This window comes from Festucalex cinctus, chromosome 12, assembly GCF_051991245.1.
Source record: "Festucalex cinctus isolate MCC-2025b chromosome 12, RoL_Fcin_1.0, whole genome shotgun sequence".
NCBI classification, from domain to species: domain Eukaryota; kingdom Metazoa; phylum Chordata; class Actinopteri; order Syngnathiformes; family Syngnathidae; genus Festucalex; species Festucalex cinctus.
The window spans coordinates 22,152,350-22,164,098 of NC_135422.1; the positions used below are offsets into that span (position 1 = coordinate 22,152,350).

The 11,749-nt window shown below is 39.1% G+C and overlaps 1 protein-coding gene across 3 annotated transcripts; it reads right to left on the minus strand.

Annotated features, from left to right (window-relative positions):
- Positions 1-1,145: 1,145 nt before the first annotated feature.
- On the minus strand, positions 1,146-9,027 carry lrit3b (leucine-rich repeat, immunoglobulin-like and transmembrane domains 3b). Of its 3 annotated transcripts, none has more exons than XM_077538874.1 (6): positions 8,101-9,027; positions 6,788-7,162; positions 6,627-6,712; positions 3,481-3,774; positions 3,321-3,380; positions 1,146-1,921 (listed from the first exon to the last, which is right to left on the minus strand). In XM_077538874.1, the coding sequence occupies exons 1-6, from the start codon at positions 8,208-8,210 to the stop codon at positions 1,455-1,457; spliced, it is 1,392 nt and encodes a 463-aa protein (XP_077395000.1). In that variant the 5' UTR covers positions 8,211-9,027; the 3' UTR covers positions 1,146-1,454. The 3 variants fall into 3 exon arrangements, with proteins under 3 accessions (XP_077395000.1, XP_077394999.1, XP_077395001.1); XM_077538873.1 differs by lacking the exon at positions 8,101-9,027 and adding an exon at positions 7,348-7,528; XM_077538875.1 differs by lacking the exon at positions 8,101-9,027 and adding an exon at positions 7,348-7,528 and having other exon boundaries at positions 1,706-1,913.
- Positions 9,028-11,749: the final 2,722 nt, after the last annotated feature.

Below are 11,749 nucleotides of genomic sequence, written 5' to 3' on the forward strand. Positions count from 1 at the left end.
ATGTCTAGCCACAGCCAATCTGATCATTTCACTGTCTATTTAAGCCAAACCGAGATTATTACCTCTGCTCCACGGTGCATCTACACAGTAAAAGTGGGCTTGGCGTCTCGTGATTTTCGATGCATTCTCATTGTTTCTCGTCTAGTTGAGTTTGTTCTATGCCTCGCGATGTTATGCGAATAAAGAGTTAAATCTTATTTGTGTCTGCACTTTTGGTATCCAACCTCAGAACGTACCAGCTATGACCTAGTAAATTAGCCAGCGTTAGTTAGCGGTCGGATTCATTATCATTATTGTTGGAACTTTATGGCAGTGGCATTAATGTTACGTTATTTATAACCTATAACTATAACTATATATATATATATATATATATATATATATATATATATATATATATATATATATATATATATATATATATATATATATACATATATATACTGCGATTGGCTGGCAACCAGTCCAGGGTATCCCCCGCCTACTGCCCAGAGCCAGCTGAGATAGGCGCCAGCACCCCCCGCGACCCTTGTGAGGAATAAGCGGTCAAGAAAATGGATGTATATATATATATATATATATATATATATATATATATATATATATATATATATATATATATATATATATATATATACATATATTTTAGCCTTTCGCCATGAATCCACCTTTTTTTTCTGTCCCATGTGTTTGTGCATGTTACACTCGCTGGCAGTAAATTTGAAAAGGGGTTTGTTACTGTGTGTCACATGACAGTGTCACAGTGACAGATTAGATGAGATTTTACAAAAAAAATAAAAATAAATCTAATTTTCGTCTCGTTTTTGTTCATTAACTAAAATGTCCATAGATTTTAGTCCAAGTACATTTTCATCTCGTCTTCATTACGCGACGAAAATGCATACTGATTTAGTCCAACTTATTGTTTATTAATGAGGGTTTTAGTCTGGTGAAAAATGTGTGTTGACGTGACAAAATTATTTTGTTTAGTTTTCATTGACGAAAAAAAAGTAAATTAGCATTGCAGCATACAGTCACCTTTTGAAGCAGAAAATGATGCAGTCCATGACAAAAATAAGAAAAACAATTTCTTTATTTACAAACTTACATTTATGAAAACATACATTAATGCAAATGTCACAACACTGATGCTGACTGGTGGAACTTTGACCACCTAAGCTGCCATTCCCTGGCTGAGGTGCAGGTTATTTGTCATTTTGCGTCAGAAGTGAAGAACGGGTGGCTAACAGACATTTTTAGAAAAAGTCTGATTTCATTCAAATTCATGTGGTTGTTTAATTTTACACTTGAAAGGTGAACACTCCCAATCTCAAATTATTTGTAAAGAAACTAACAAGTTCGAGTTTTCATATTTCTGCAGGGGGGTTGGGGGCTTGTTAAACCAGAACAGCTTTACTGAAAATATCGTTTCAGTGTTATCTAATTGTCTGATGTCATACTTTTATGTTTGATGTGGGAATGGTTGAATTGTCAGATTCTCCTACTATAGACTTGATGAGGGTTTTGTTTGTAATTTTCTTTGGACCTTTTAAGTTTGTATTGCCACGTTTGTAAATGGGGAACACTTTGGACACAATGGCAGGAAATGTCTCTGTGTTGTTCTTTTGAGTAGGTGGTCTTTGGGGTATATGGTTGTCTTTCAGTGAGGGGGTGAGAGACGCAATTCGATTCTGGTTGGGCTTGTTGCTGTTGGATGATGACTTTGGTGGAATCTTTTGGGACTTCTTCCTTAGGGGTCGGGAGAGCCGTGTAACTCCCACCACCTTTAGCTTGACGGGAGCTTCAGATATTCCTGCCATGTTCCGAGCTTGGCAGCGATACTCACCAGCATCCTTGAATGCTAAGTCATCCAGGCTGATTATTGACCAGCGAACACCAACTCGAGGAGATCCCTGCATGGCTAGATCAATAATTCATTGTCAGCAATCTATGATAAAGCCTGCACGTTCTTCCAGCTCCATAACAGTAAACGTAATCAGTAAAAAACACTTACTACAACCTGCTAAAATGAAGCCCAGATTAAATGTATAAATAACCAGAGGTGGACATTATGTCAATACTAATGGTAGAGCCACCAATTTTGTTTTGTTCCTTCCTCTCAGTTACAATCAAAGAAAGTTTATAATACAGTACAGTCAAACCTCGGTTTTCGAACATAATCCGTTCCAGAAGGCTGTTCTAAAAGCGATTTGTCCGAAATCCCAAACAATTTTTCCCATTATAATTAATAATTTTAATCTGTTCCAAGTCTAAAAAAACTTTTTCCAAGTTTTTCTTTTTTTTAACTACTTTAGTTTGGTTTATTCATTTTTGCCTTTCGGATACATTACAGCTTACATCAATCACATCACATCATTTGCATCATTGACATCCGAAAGAAGGGCTGACGGGTAGAAGCCGAGGCTTATTCGAGACCCGTCCCCATCGACCAATTACTATAACGCATCAGTCATATAGACTATAGAATAGTCAATTTTTATCGTTATCCATCCCATACTATCCCAGACACTGCTCGCTCAGTTCATCTAGTCCCACTCATTTGGGACTGATGAGCTGTTCCTAGACGTCACCAGCTGGCACCGCCCCACCAGGCGAGCAGCGAAGCCAAGCGCAATTCTTCTCTTTCACCAGTAGCGTCTTCGTTGACCTCAGATCAGCTTTCACACATGTTGCGGCTTCCAGAAGAGTAGATCAGCTTGCATTCTGCCCATTGCTTTCAAGCAATTTTGCCTCGATTCTTTACACCATAAACTGCACTGTACACTGTTTAGAATAAATTTAAAAGGGTACAAATAGACACTGTTTTATTTAGGTATCCTATCTAAAATGATGAAAAAAACAAAAAACAAAATGCAAACATTTCTTTTTTAAATTCAATAGTTCTGCGCACTACTTTCCTCTTTTCTTCACCAGCTTTACCACTTGCACTTGCTTTCTTTGGACCCATGATTAGGGGCTAATACACGATGCAAAAATAAAAAAAAAAGATTTGCGTAAATAACAATGAACAGGTCTGCTCCAAACGAACTTCGAACACGAATGTGCTATGGAGGGAGCATCCTGGGCATTCGAGTTAGCTCGGCTCCCGAGTGAGTCGCGTTCCGGTACGCTCGGCTTTTTCTCCCGAGTGAGTTGCGTTCAGGTACGCTCGGCTTTTTTCAGTTTGGTTGAGAGACTAATTTTTGGCCGAGTTCTGAGACATAAAATTCTCGAATTTTCTGGTTGAAAACCAATTTGGTTGAGAACAGAAGCGTTCGAAAACAGAGGTTTGACTGTATATGGAAGAACAATCATCTTACAACTTTCCAAAGTCCTGGGCAGTTGTTCTTTGTCACCACTGATGTCCTGTCGACAGCAATCTGAGAGAGATCAGAGAAAGGAAAAATACATTACTGTGTTCCGGCACCTCAAAAACTAGAAATGTTGTCTTGAGATTGCTGTCAATTCTTCAGGCCTTACCGGCATAGTTTGAAGTTTTGACCCATGTCAAAGTTGGTGTGGGGTAGCCAGTGGCATCACAGCGGAGAATAACATTGCTGCCCAGCAGAGATATGACTCTGGTGGCTGCAGGCTGGACCGAAGGTCTCATACAATGGGGCAGCTCAGCTTTGGTCAGCGCCATCCCAGACTGACCTAGAAACCTGCTGCATGTAAGCAGCTGGTCCATGAGACTCACAGGGCTCCCCAGAGACATTGACAGTGATACCACCAAGGAGATCTGGCAGTCACACAACCATGGGTTGTCATGGAGACCTGGGTATCAAGTACAATTTATTATATTATAGATTATATTATACGTTTACTATAGGATTTCATTTTTAACTCAGTCACTCCCAGCCATTTTCGCTGAAGCAACTCCCTTCGCTCCCGACTGTTTTACTGGATTTTGACTGATTTTGCAAGGCCCACAGAATATTGTTCTATTGCTATAAAAATATATGTAAAAAAAAAAAAGACACACACACGCAAAAAAAAAAAAAAAAAAAAAAAAAAGTATAATTACGTCTTTGGGAGCATGGTAATATTTAAAATAGAACGTATTTGTACGTTTTTGAGCAAATGAGATATTACTAATGATTGATATAAGAAAGAAAGTGTGTGATTTTTGTAATGGAACTGAATCTGTGGAGCCAAAATATACATGCCATTTTAAAGGTTTAGTGAGAAGCCTGAGTCTGTTAAACCTAAAATGCGGGAAACTCTGAGTTTCTTTTTTCATAAAGGGAGGTAACTGAAACCAGAGAAAAGAGGCCCGTTTCATAAAAAGATGTAACTTAAACTCTCGGTCAGTAACAGAGTTTATGAACCCAACTTGGTCGGTAGCAGGTTTATCACAAGTAAACTTCTCTCTGTCTCCGCCTCTTTTCAGCCACATCCACATTTGATTTCCTCATTTATTCAGTTAGATGGCGAGTTTTGGTGTAACATAGTTCTGCCGTCTGTTTTTTATTATTATTTTTTAAATAATACTAATAATTTAAAAAAAAATTCAAGTCCACTTTTTTCATTTCCCGTTGATGAAGCTGCACTCTAAAAAGAGATTTGTTGACCAATTTAATAAAACTGCTTCAATTGGTAACATACGATTGCATTAATTTCATCCAAAGTGAATATATTAAGTTTAATTGATTATGAGTTCATTCAATTTAATGTATTCACTTGAATTAAATTAGTCAAATGTTAATTAAAGTGAATATTATCGCGTGTTACATTTGAAGCAATTTTCTAAATTTGGTCATCAATTCAATTTGTAATCTTAAATTGGTTCAACAATTCTCTTTGTGTGTGCAAAAAGAGCAGCATGTGTGTGCAAGCAGCATTACTGCGCGGGGAATTAAATATTCGTTGTGAGATTGCTATCAGGCCACGCATAGATGTTCTGGCATTTCCAGACAATTATGTTTCACATTACAGTTCATCATCTACATACATAACTTAATCCGTCCTTATGTTTGCAACATTACCAGCCGTAGTCTAACTACTATGCACTAACATCCCAGCATATATTGTGTGTTGCGCTGTTTTTCTTATACCGTTTGAATAATATTTTGTATATTTCATCTTACGTCAAGTGCGCTTCTCACCCGCAGGACTGCACCTAAATGAAATAAATTAATGAGCTCCATTGATGTGGTATTTTTAGTGTCGTGGTAGCTTCAGGAGAAACTACTCTACGTTGATCAAACTAACTCAAATTAGCTGTCCTGGACCCGAAAAGACAGTTTCCTATCTCATGGTAAGTCAACTCGCTGTACAGGATTAGTCTCAGAAGTGAGGTTTCCATCCACCCATTTTTATTTGAATTTTCAAGAAATGCGAAAATAAAACTGAATGGAAACGCTTGAAATTCGAAAAAAGGGCCCAAAATTCGCAAAAAAAGTTTTTATACTTGGAGGGGGTGGATTTTCAAGTTGATCAAAAAAAGTAAAATGCTAATTTTGGCTATGGAAACAGGTTTTGCAAATAAACGCTGACAAGACAGGATATGCGTTGCACGTTTTGACCGGATATTACATTACATGCATGTTTGTAGTCACAAAGCAATGGTGGACGATGAATTAAGGTATGTTTGGGGGTGACGACGAAACGGTAATCCTTTTGGAATTAATTAAAGACGCGAATATTAAAGCAATTTTAGATGGAAAAAAGCAAAGAAACGCAACGTTTATCAAGTATTACAAAAGCAAACTCACACGACGTCATCGCACGGTGCAGTCGCTTAAATGGTAAACGAATGTGTGTATGCACATTAAGTGTACAAGTCCAGACACCAACACACAACTCGTTCAAACCCAAAAACGTATAAATAATGTTTTTAATACTTTTTCCTTTTTCCTAACCCTAACCCAAAAACGTATTTATACGTGTTTTTTTTTTTTAGAGAAGGCTTTGATGCAGCTTCTGTCCTGAAGAGGTCACTTACAGCAATGGTTGTTAAAAAAAAGAAAAAAGAAAAAGAAAATGGCCAGTAGGTGGCAGCAGAGTATAAGAGATCAGCCAGGGCCATGTTGCAACAACTTCTTTTTCCCAGTGTTTTCAACAGATTTGTGAATAATGATGAGACATATCATAGCTATATTCTCATGCTAATTGCTACAGAACAGAAATAGATACAAATGTACTTTTTTTTCCTGATGAAAGAAGAGAGAATTCTAATGTTTCTTTTGGTATATTCCATGCTTTTATAGCAATAAAACACAATATTCTTTGGGCCTTGCAAAATCATTCAAAATCCAGTAAAACAGCCGGGAGCGAAGGGGGTTTCTTCAGTGAAAATGGCTGGGAGTTGAATGAGTTAATAGAAACATGAGTACAGTGCATCTTTTAGGATGATCATTATTAGGTCTGCAATTATTTGTAGATTTTACACAAACACAGCTTTGACCACCCCACGAGCCTTGTGAGGAATAAGCGGTTAAGAGGATGGATGAATGGATATCGGGGCTAAAAAAAAAAAAAAAAAACAACAACAACATATGGACAAAGTGAAATAATCATTCCTGTACAGAGGAAAAAAACTCTTCTAGGTCAACTGTAAAGATAACTTTCAGCAGCTAAGAAACAAGAGTTTTAGATGTAAATAAATTTAGTACGTAAAGTCATACCTAAAATTCTTCTTTGTACTGAGTTCCCCTGTTGACCTTGAAGAGGGAACCAAAGGTCCAACAGATTGGCTGATAACATAGTCAACCTGAGAAGATGAGACCAGTTAAGCAAATCTATCAAATAGAGCCACTTAGTGAAGTCATTTTCCAACTGGTCATACCTGTTACTAGATAGATCAAGGTAGGTGATATTGGAGAGAAATAGTACAGCATGTGATGGAAGGCTGGATAGTCGGTTGTTGTGAAGACCCAGAGTCTGAAGGCGAGGCATGTCTCTCAGCCCTTCCCAAGGGAAGGCAGTGAGTAGATTTCCATCCAGACGCAGCTCTCTCAGGGCTCTCAGGTTAACAAAGCTGCTGGGGTGGATGCTTGTGATGGAGTTGTAGGTAAGCCACAAGAAGAGTAACTCTGACAGGTTGAAGAAGGCCGCTCTGGGCACCCTTGTTATCAGGGTCTTTTCAAGACGAAGTTTAACTGTGTCAGCAGGGACATTGATCGGAACAGTTGATATTCTCGGGTCACTGCATTGCACCAACCTGATGTGAAAACACAAACCTGTTAGAAGTGTCATTTGCATTGACAAATAAACAATATTCAATTCATTTCAACTTTATTCCAGACTCTTGAGTCCAATATAAACAAACATACAACAGACACACACAATCAAATGGGAACAATACAATTTATATATCCATCCATTTCCCTAGCCGCTTTTCCTCACAAGGGTCGCGGGGGGGTACCAGAGCCTCGCTGGCTCCGGGTAGTAGGCAGGGTACACCCTGAACTGGTCGCCAGCCAATCCAGGGCACACACAGACGAGCAACCACACACACTCATATCTCGGGACAATTTAGAGCAGGGTCTCCAAGTTCCTCGAGAGCCCCTATCCAGCCTCGTTTCCATGTTTCTCTCCACTAACACACCTGATTCATGATCAGGATCGTTATCAGGCTTCTGCAAAGCTTGCTGATTAGCTGATCATTAGATTCAGCTGTGCTGAAGGACGGAGACATGGAAAACAGGCTGGATAGGGGCTCTCGAGGACCCAACTTGGAGACCCCTGATTTAGAGTGTTCCATCAACCTGCCAAGCATGTCTTTGGAATGAAGGAGGAAACCGGAGTACGCAAGCTGGATAAAACCCATGCAGGCACAGGGAGAACATGCAAACTCCACCCATGAAGGCCGAAGTCCAAACTCAATCTCATGTCTTCTGCACTGGGAGGCGGACATGCTAACCAGTCATCCACCATGCCACACACACACACACACACACACACACACACACACCCCCACACACACACGCACACACACACACACACACACCCACACACACACACACACACACACACACACACACACACACACACACACACAGGTATATAGTGATATACATGTTCTTAATTGAAACAGAGAAGTAGAAGAGAGATTGCAACAAGAGCATAAAAGTGAAAAAAGGTTAAGTCTCACTCAACCTGAGGTCTGCTGTTCCAGTGGTTCCATAGGCGCAGGTACATAAAGATGGGCAGGAGCGTACTACCAAGAAATGATATAGCTGGATGTGAAGGAAAACCAGCAAAAACATCCTTCATTCAGGAAGTATTGTCCTTACACAGGCCCTTTGTATCTCCATATTCTCTTTCCTGTCCTCTTTCAGTTTGCGATCTGCAGTTCTGAGTGAAACTGAATCCCAGATTAGCTGGGATTACACTTCTTACAAGTAGCATGTAATCCCACGCTGTTCAGTCAGAATAACAATCACAACACCATGGGTGGGTCCAAGTCCTTACGGACAACACCTAATAAACACCAGACTAAAACAAAGTTGTTTTTTTGCAATAACCAAAAAGCACTTCTAAATTGAGCAATCTAAAACAGCAACAAGAAAACATGCTGAAAATTAATAAACAAAATGTGACAAGTTTACTTGTTCGAACAAGTTATTCAAAAAAAAAAGTAGTTTGTCATTGGTGCACGCTCAGTGCTAAAAACTCCCGGTGTGTGACCAAACATTGCCCTCGCTTTGCTGGACCGCGGTTGACGCCTTCTTTCTTTGGTGGTGGTCCTTATGCATGCCAGATCCGTCGCACCAGCATCTACTGAAACTCAACAGAAGTAGCCTCTCCCTCGCACAGCCCCTTGAATCAGTGGGTGCTGGGTCTGTGGATCTCACTTTGCTTTATCTATCCTTCCCTCCTTCCTCTCTTTAGTTTTTCCTCTGGTCACTTGAGATCTCAATTTATTGGAAGTTTGAGGTTTCTGGGGTTGGCATAAGACTCTGGTTTTGTAACCACGCAGGAGGGGTTTTGTTGGTGCTGGATTTCACTTTGATGGATTGGATGTACTGGCTTCTATGGATCTCACTCTGCCTCATCGATCCTTCCCTCCTTCCTCTCTTTAGTTTTTCCTCTGGTCTCTTGAGATCTCGCTAAATTTGCTGGAATTTAGAGGCTTCCGGGGTTGGCGTAAGACTTTGATTTTGTAATCATGGAATTTGGAATTTGAATTTTATGAAAATAGCACAATAAACCTTTACATATGGATGTTTTTGTTTTTTGCCAGGTCTGATGTGTATTTAAAATTTCATGAGTTTTCTCCCATGTTTACACCAACCAAATAAGTTTAATTTTTCTTGGCAAACGGCATGTATGTACACCAACAGCAATGGGTCACATCACATGGATCATCCTACATTTTAACTCATTCACTGCCTTTGACGGAAAAAGACGTCAAATGATGCAATGCATTTTTGCTGGGCTGGCAGTGAACATTTATATGTTCAATAAAACCAAACATTAAATTACATTAGCATAATAACATGAGCTCCAGTCCGAAGCACTTTTGAAGCAGTGTGATTTAGGATGGTGGACACAAGCTTAAAGGTTCCGCCATTGTTGTATGGTAGTTTGCCCATGGTAACACAAGAAGTGGGATGACGTGTGAAGTGCCACAGCGGGACATCAAACTGCAACAAATGTTTTTCTTTTTTTCTGCGACAGCTGGCACTCACCATTACAGAACAGGGGTGGCCTTTTGAGATCTATCCACTCTGGGGTTCTGTTATGAAAGTGATTTGAGGCTCGTGGGTGCTACACAGTGGTTAAACTGTTGAATGAAAAATTGACAAACTTGTATTGCCAGGTTAAATGGTAGCTATACCTAAATGTGATATGAAGTACTGTTCTATTCAATTTAATTGTACTTCACTGTATTCCTTAAAAAAAAAAAAAAAAAAAAGTTTTGATTGGGAATTTTTCTGACTACTTGATTATTTGTTTATTTTTTAATTCATTTTATTGTGCTTTATACGTAAAATATGCATTTTATGAACACATGGAAAAACTTATTAATTTCATGCAATTTTAAGGAAAATTACTATAGTGTAATATATTGATCTGTGTAAAAAAAAAAAAAATCCATTATTGTTTTATTTGAAATTCTATGTATTAACAGTATTGGCACTTAGTATCGGTGAGTAACTAAAGATTTGAGAACTCTAATCAGTATGAAAAAATTGGTATCCAACATCCGTAGTATTGATAGTCATGAAATGAAGAACATTTTCCATTTTATTTTTAATGGTGTGACAATATTTTGGAATTTAAAGACAAGATAGGGTTTAAATATTTTAGTGGCTGGTCTTGAACTGGAATTTGTTGTTAAGTTGTATCGCAACATGTCCTCCAATGATGGTGCCATAAGCCATTGCGTGTTATCATCCAAAATGGAAGTCACATTCAACTTTGCGTCTTCTGCCTGCAATCCAAAAAGCATTTGCCCTGACTTATTTTGCCCGTTGTTATTTCCCCTTGCCCTCCTGTGGTGTTCAGAGCAAAAACTCGTTAATATTTATCAACTGTGGGTGCGTGAATCCCTTTTGTGAGTAACGCCGATATGAATAAACTTGACTTGACTCGCGCGGGAACTACCAAAATACAAATTCTGCGCCCGTGAATGTGTAGCTTGTGCGAGTCATGGCAAAATAGCGTTAGGTGGCAAGTTGCCTGCCATGGCAAAAATATCCACTTTGAATGAAATATTAACTCCCACATACCACAAAACACGATTCGTAACTTAAAGTATATTGCCCAAAATGTTTCTCTTTATAGCGTCACAACAGACGCTAGCTTACCGTGAGCCTTCGTCTCCTCAATGCGTTGTCTTCAAGACAGCTCAAGGCCAAAACTCCCAATAATCTCCGCAACAATTTACGTGTTCTCTGTCTTGCTGCTTGCAATTTTCTTTCCCTTTTTCTCCATCGATTGTAGTAAAAAGTAATCCAAACGATTACCAGCAAAATATCCTTGTAGCCCATCATCGAAGCAATACTGTGAGGCTCGAAATGCGGCGAAGAGATGATCCCGCCCTGACCCCGCCTACGTTTTGCTGGGCACCAGTTGTAATGGAAAACTGACGGGTGCGGTGTGGTGTGGTGTGGTACCGGGCCGAGCAGTACCGATGGAAAAGCAGCATTAGTGTAGCTAATGGGTGATGCTGTTGGTGCAAGCTAGGGGAGGGGTTTGAGATTGTGGTTGTTGATTTGCCTCAAACCAATTTGTTATGCATACCAATCCCTTAAATTTATAAGCAAAGTAAGCTTCAATTGAAGTTCTATTTGGAGGGTCAGTGATGGTATAACTGAAGCTTTCCAATGCACCTGAAATCCTAGAAAATAAAACTTTGAAGCATTATTTCAAATTGGACAAAGCATTTTTCCTTCTTTTTTTTTGAACATGAACATTATCTTACTAAAGAAGTGAAACATATGTCATTTGAATACTACATGATATGACTTACCTTCAAAGTGAATCCAACGTCTTAACCAAAAACACAAACACACACTGTAAATTTTCATGGAACATTCCAAAGTTGTTTAGTAAAGCCAATTTGGAGGTCTTTGAGGCGCTTCTCCTTGAAGGCCGGTTTAATTTCAAGGGCGCAATTGACCCAAGTTAAGTGCACCAGATGCCGCATGACCCGTGAATTGACCATGATGCTTCGTTGGTATAAGGACTGGCGATCTATGGCGGTGTCGTTACATGCCTAACTGTAATCACAAATTATTCAGTGTAAATATCTTGTATCACACATGGACTTATTGCAAAGTATAATTGCAAATAGTTT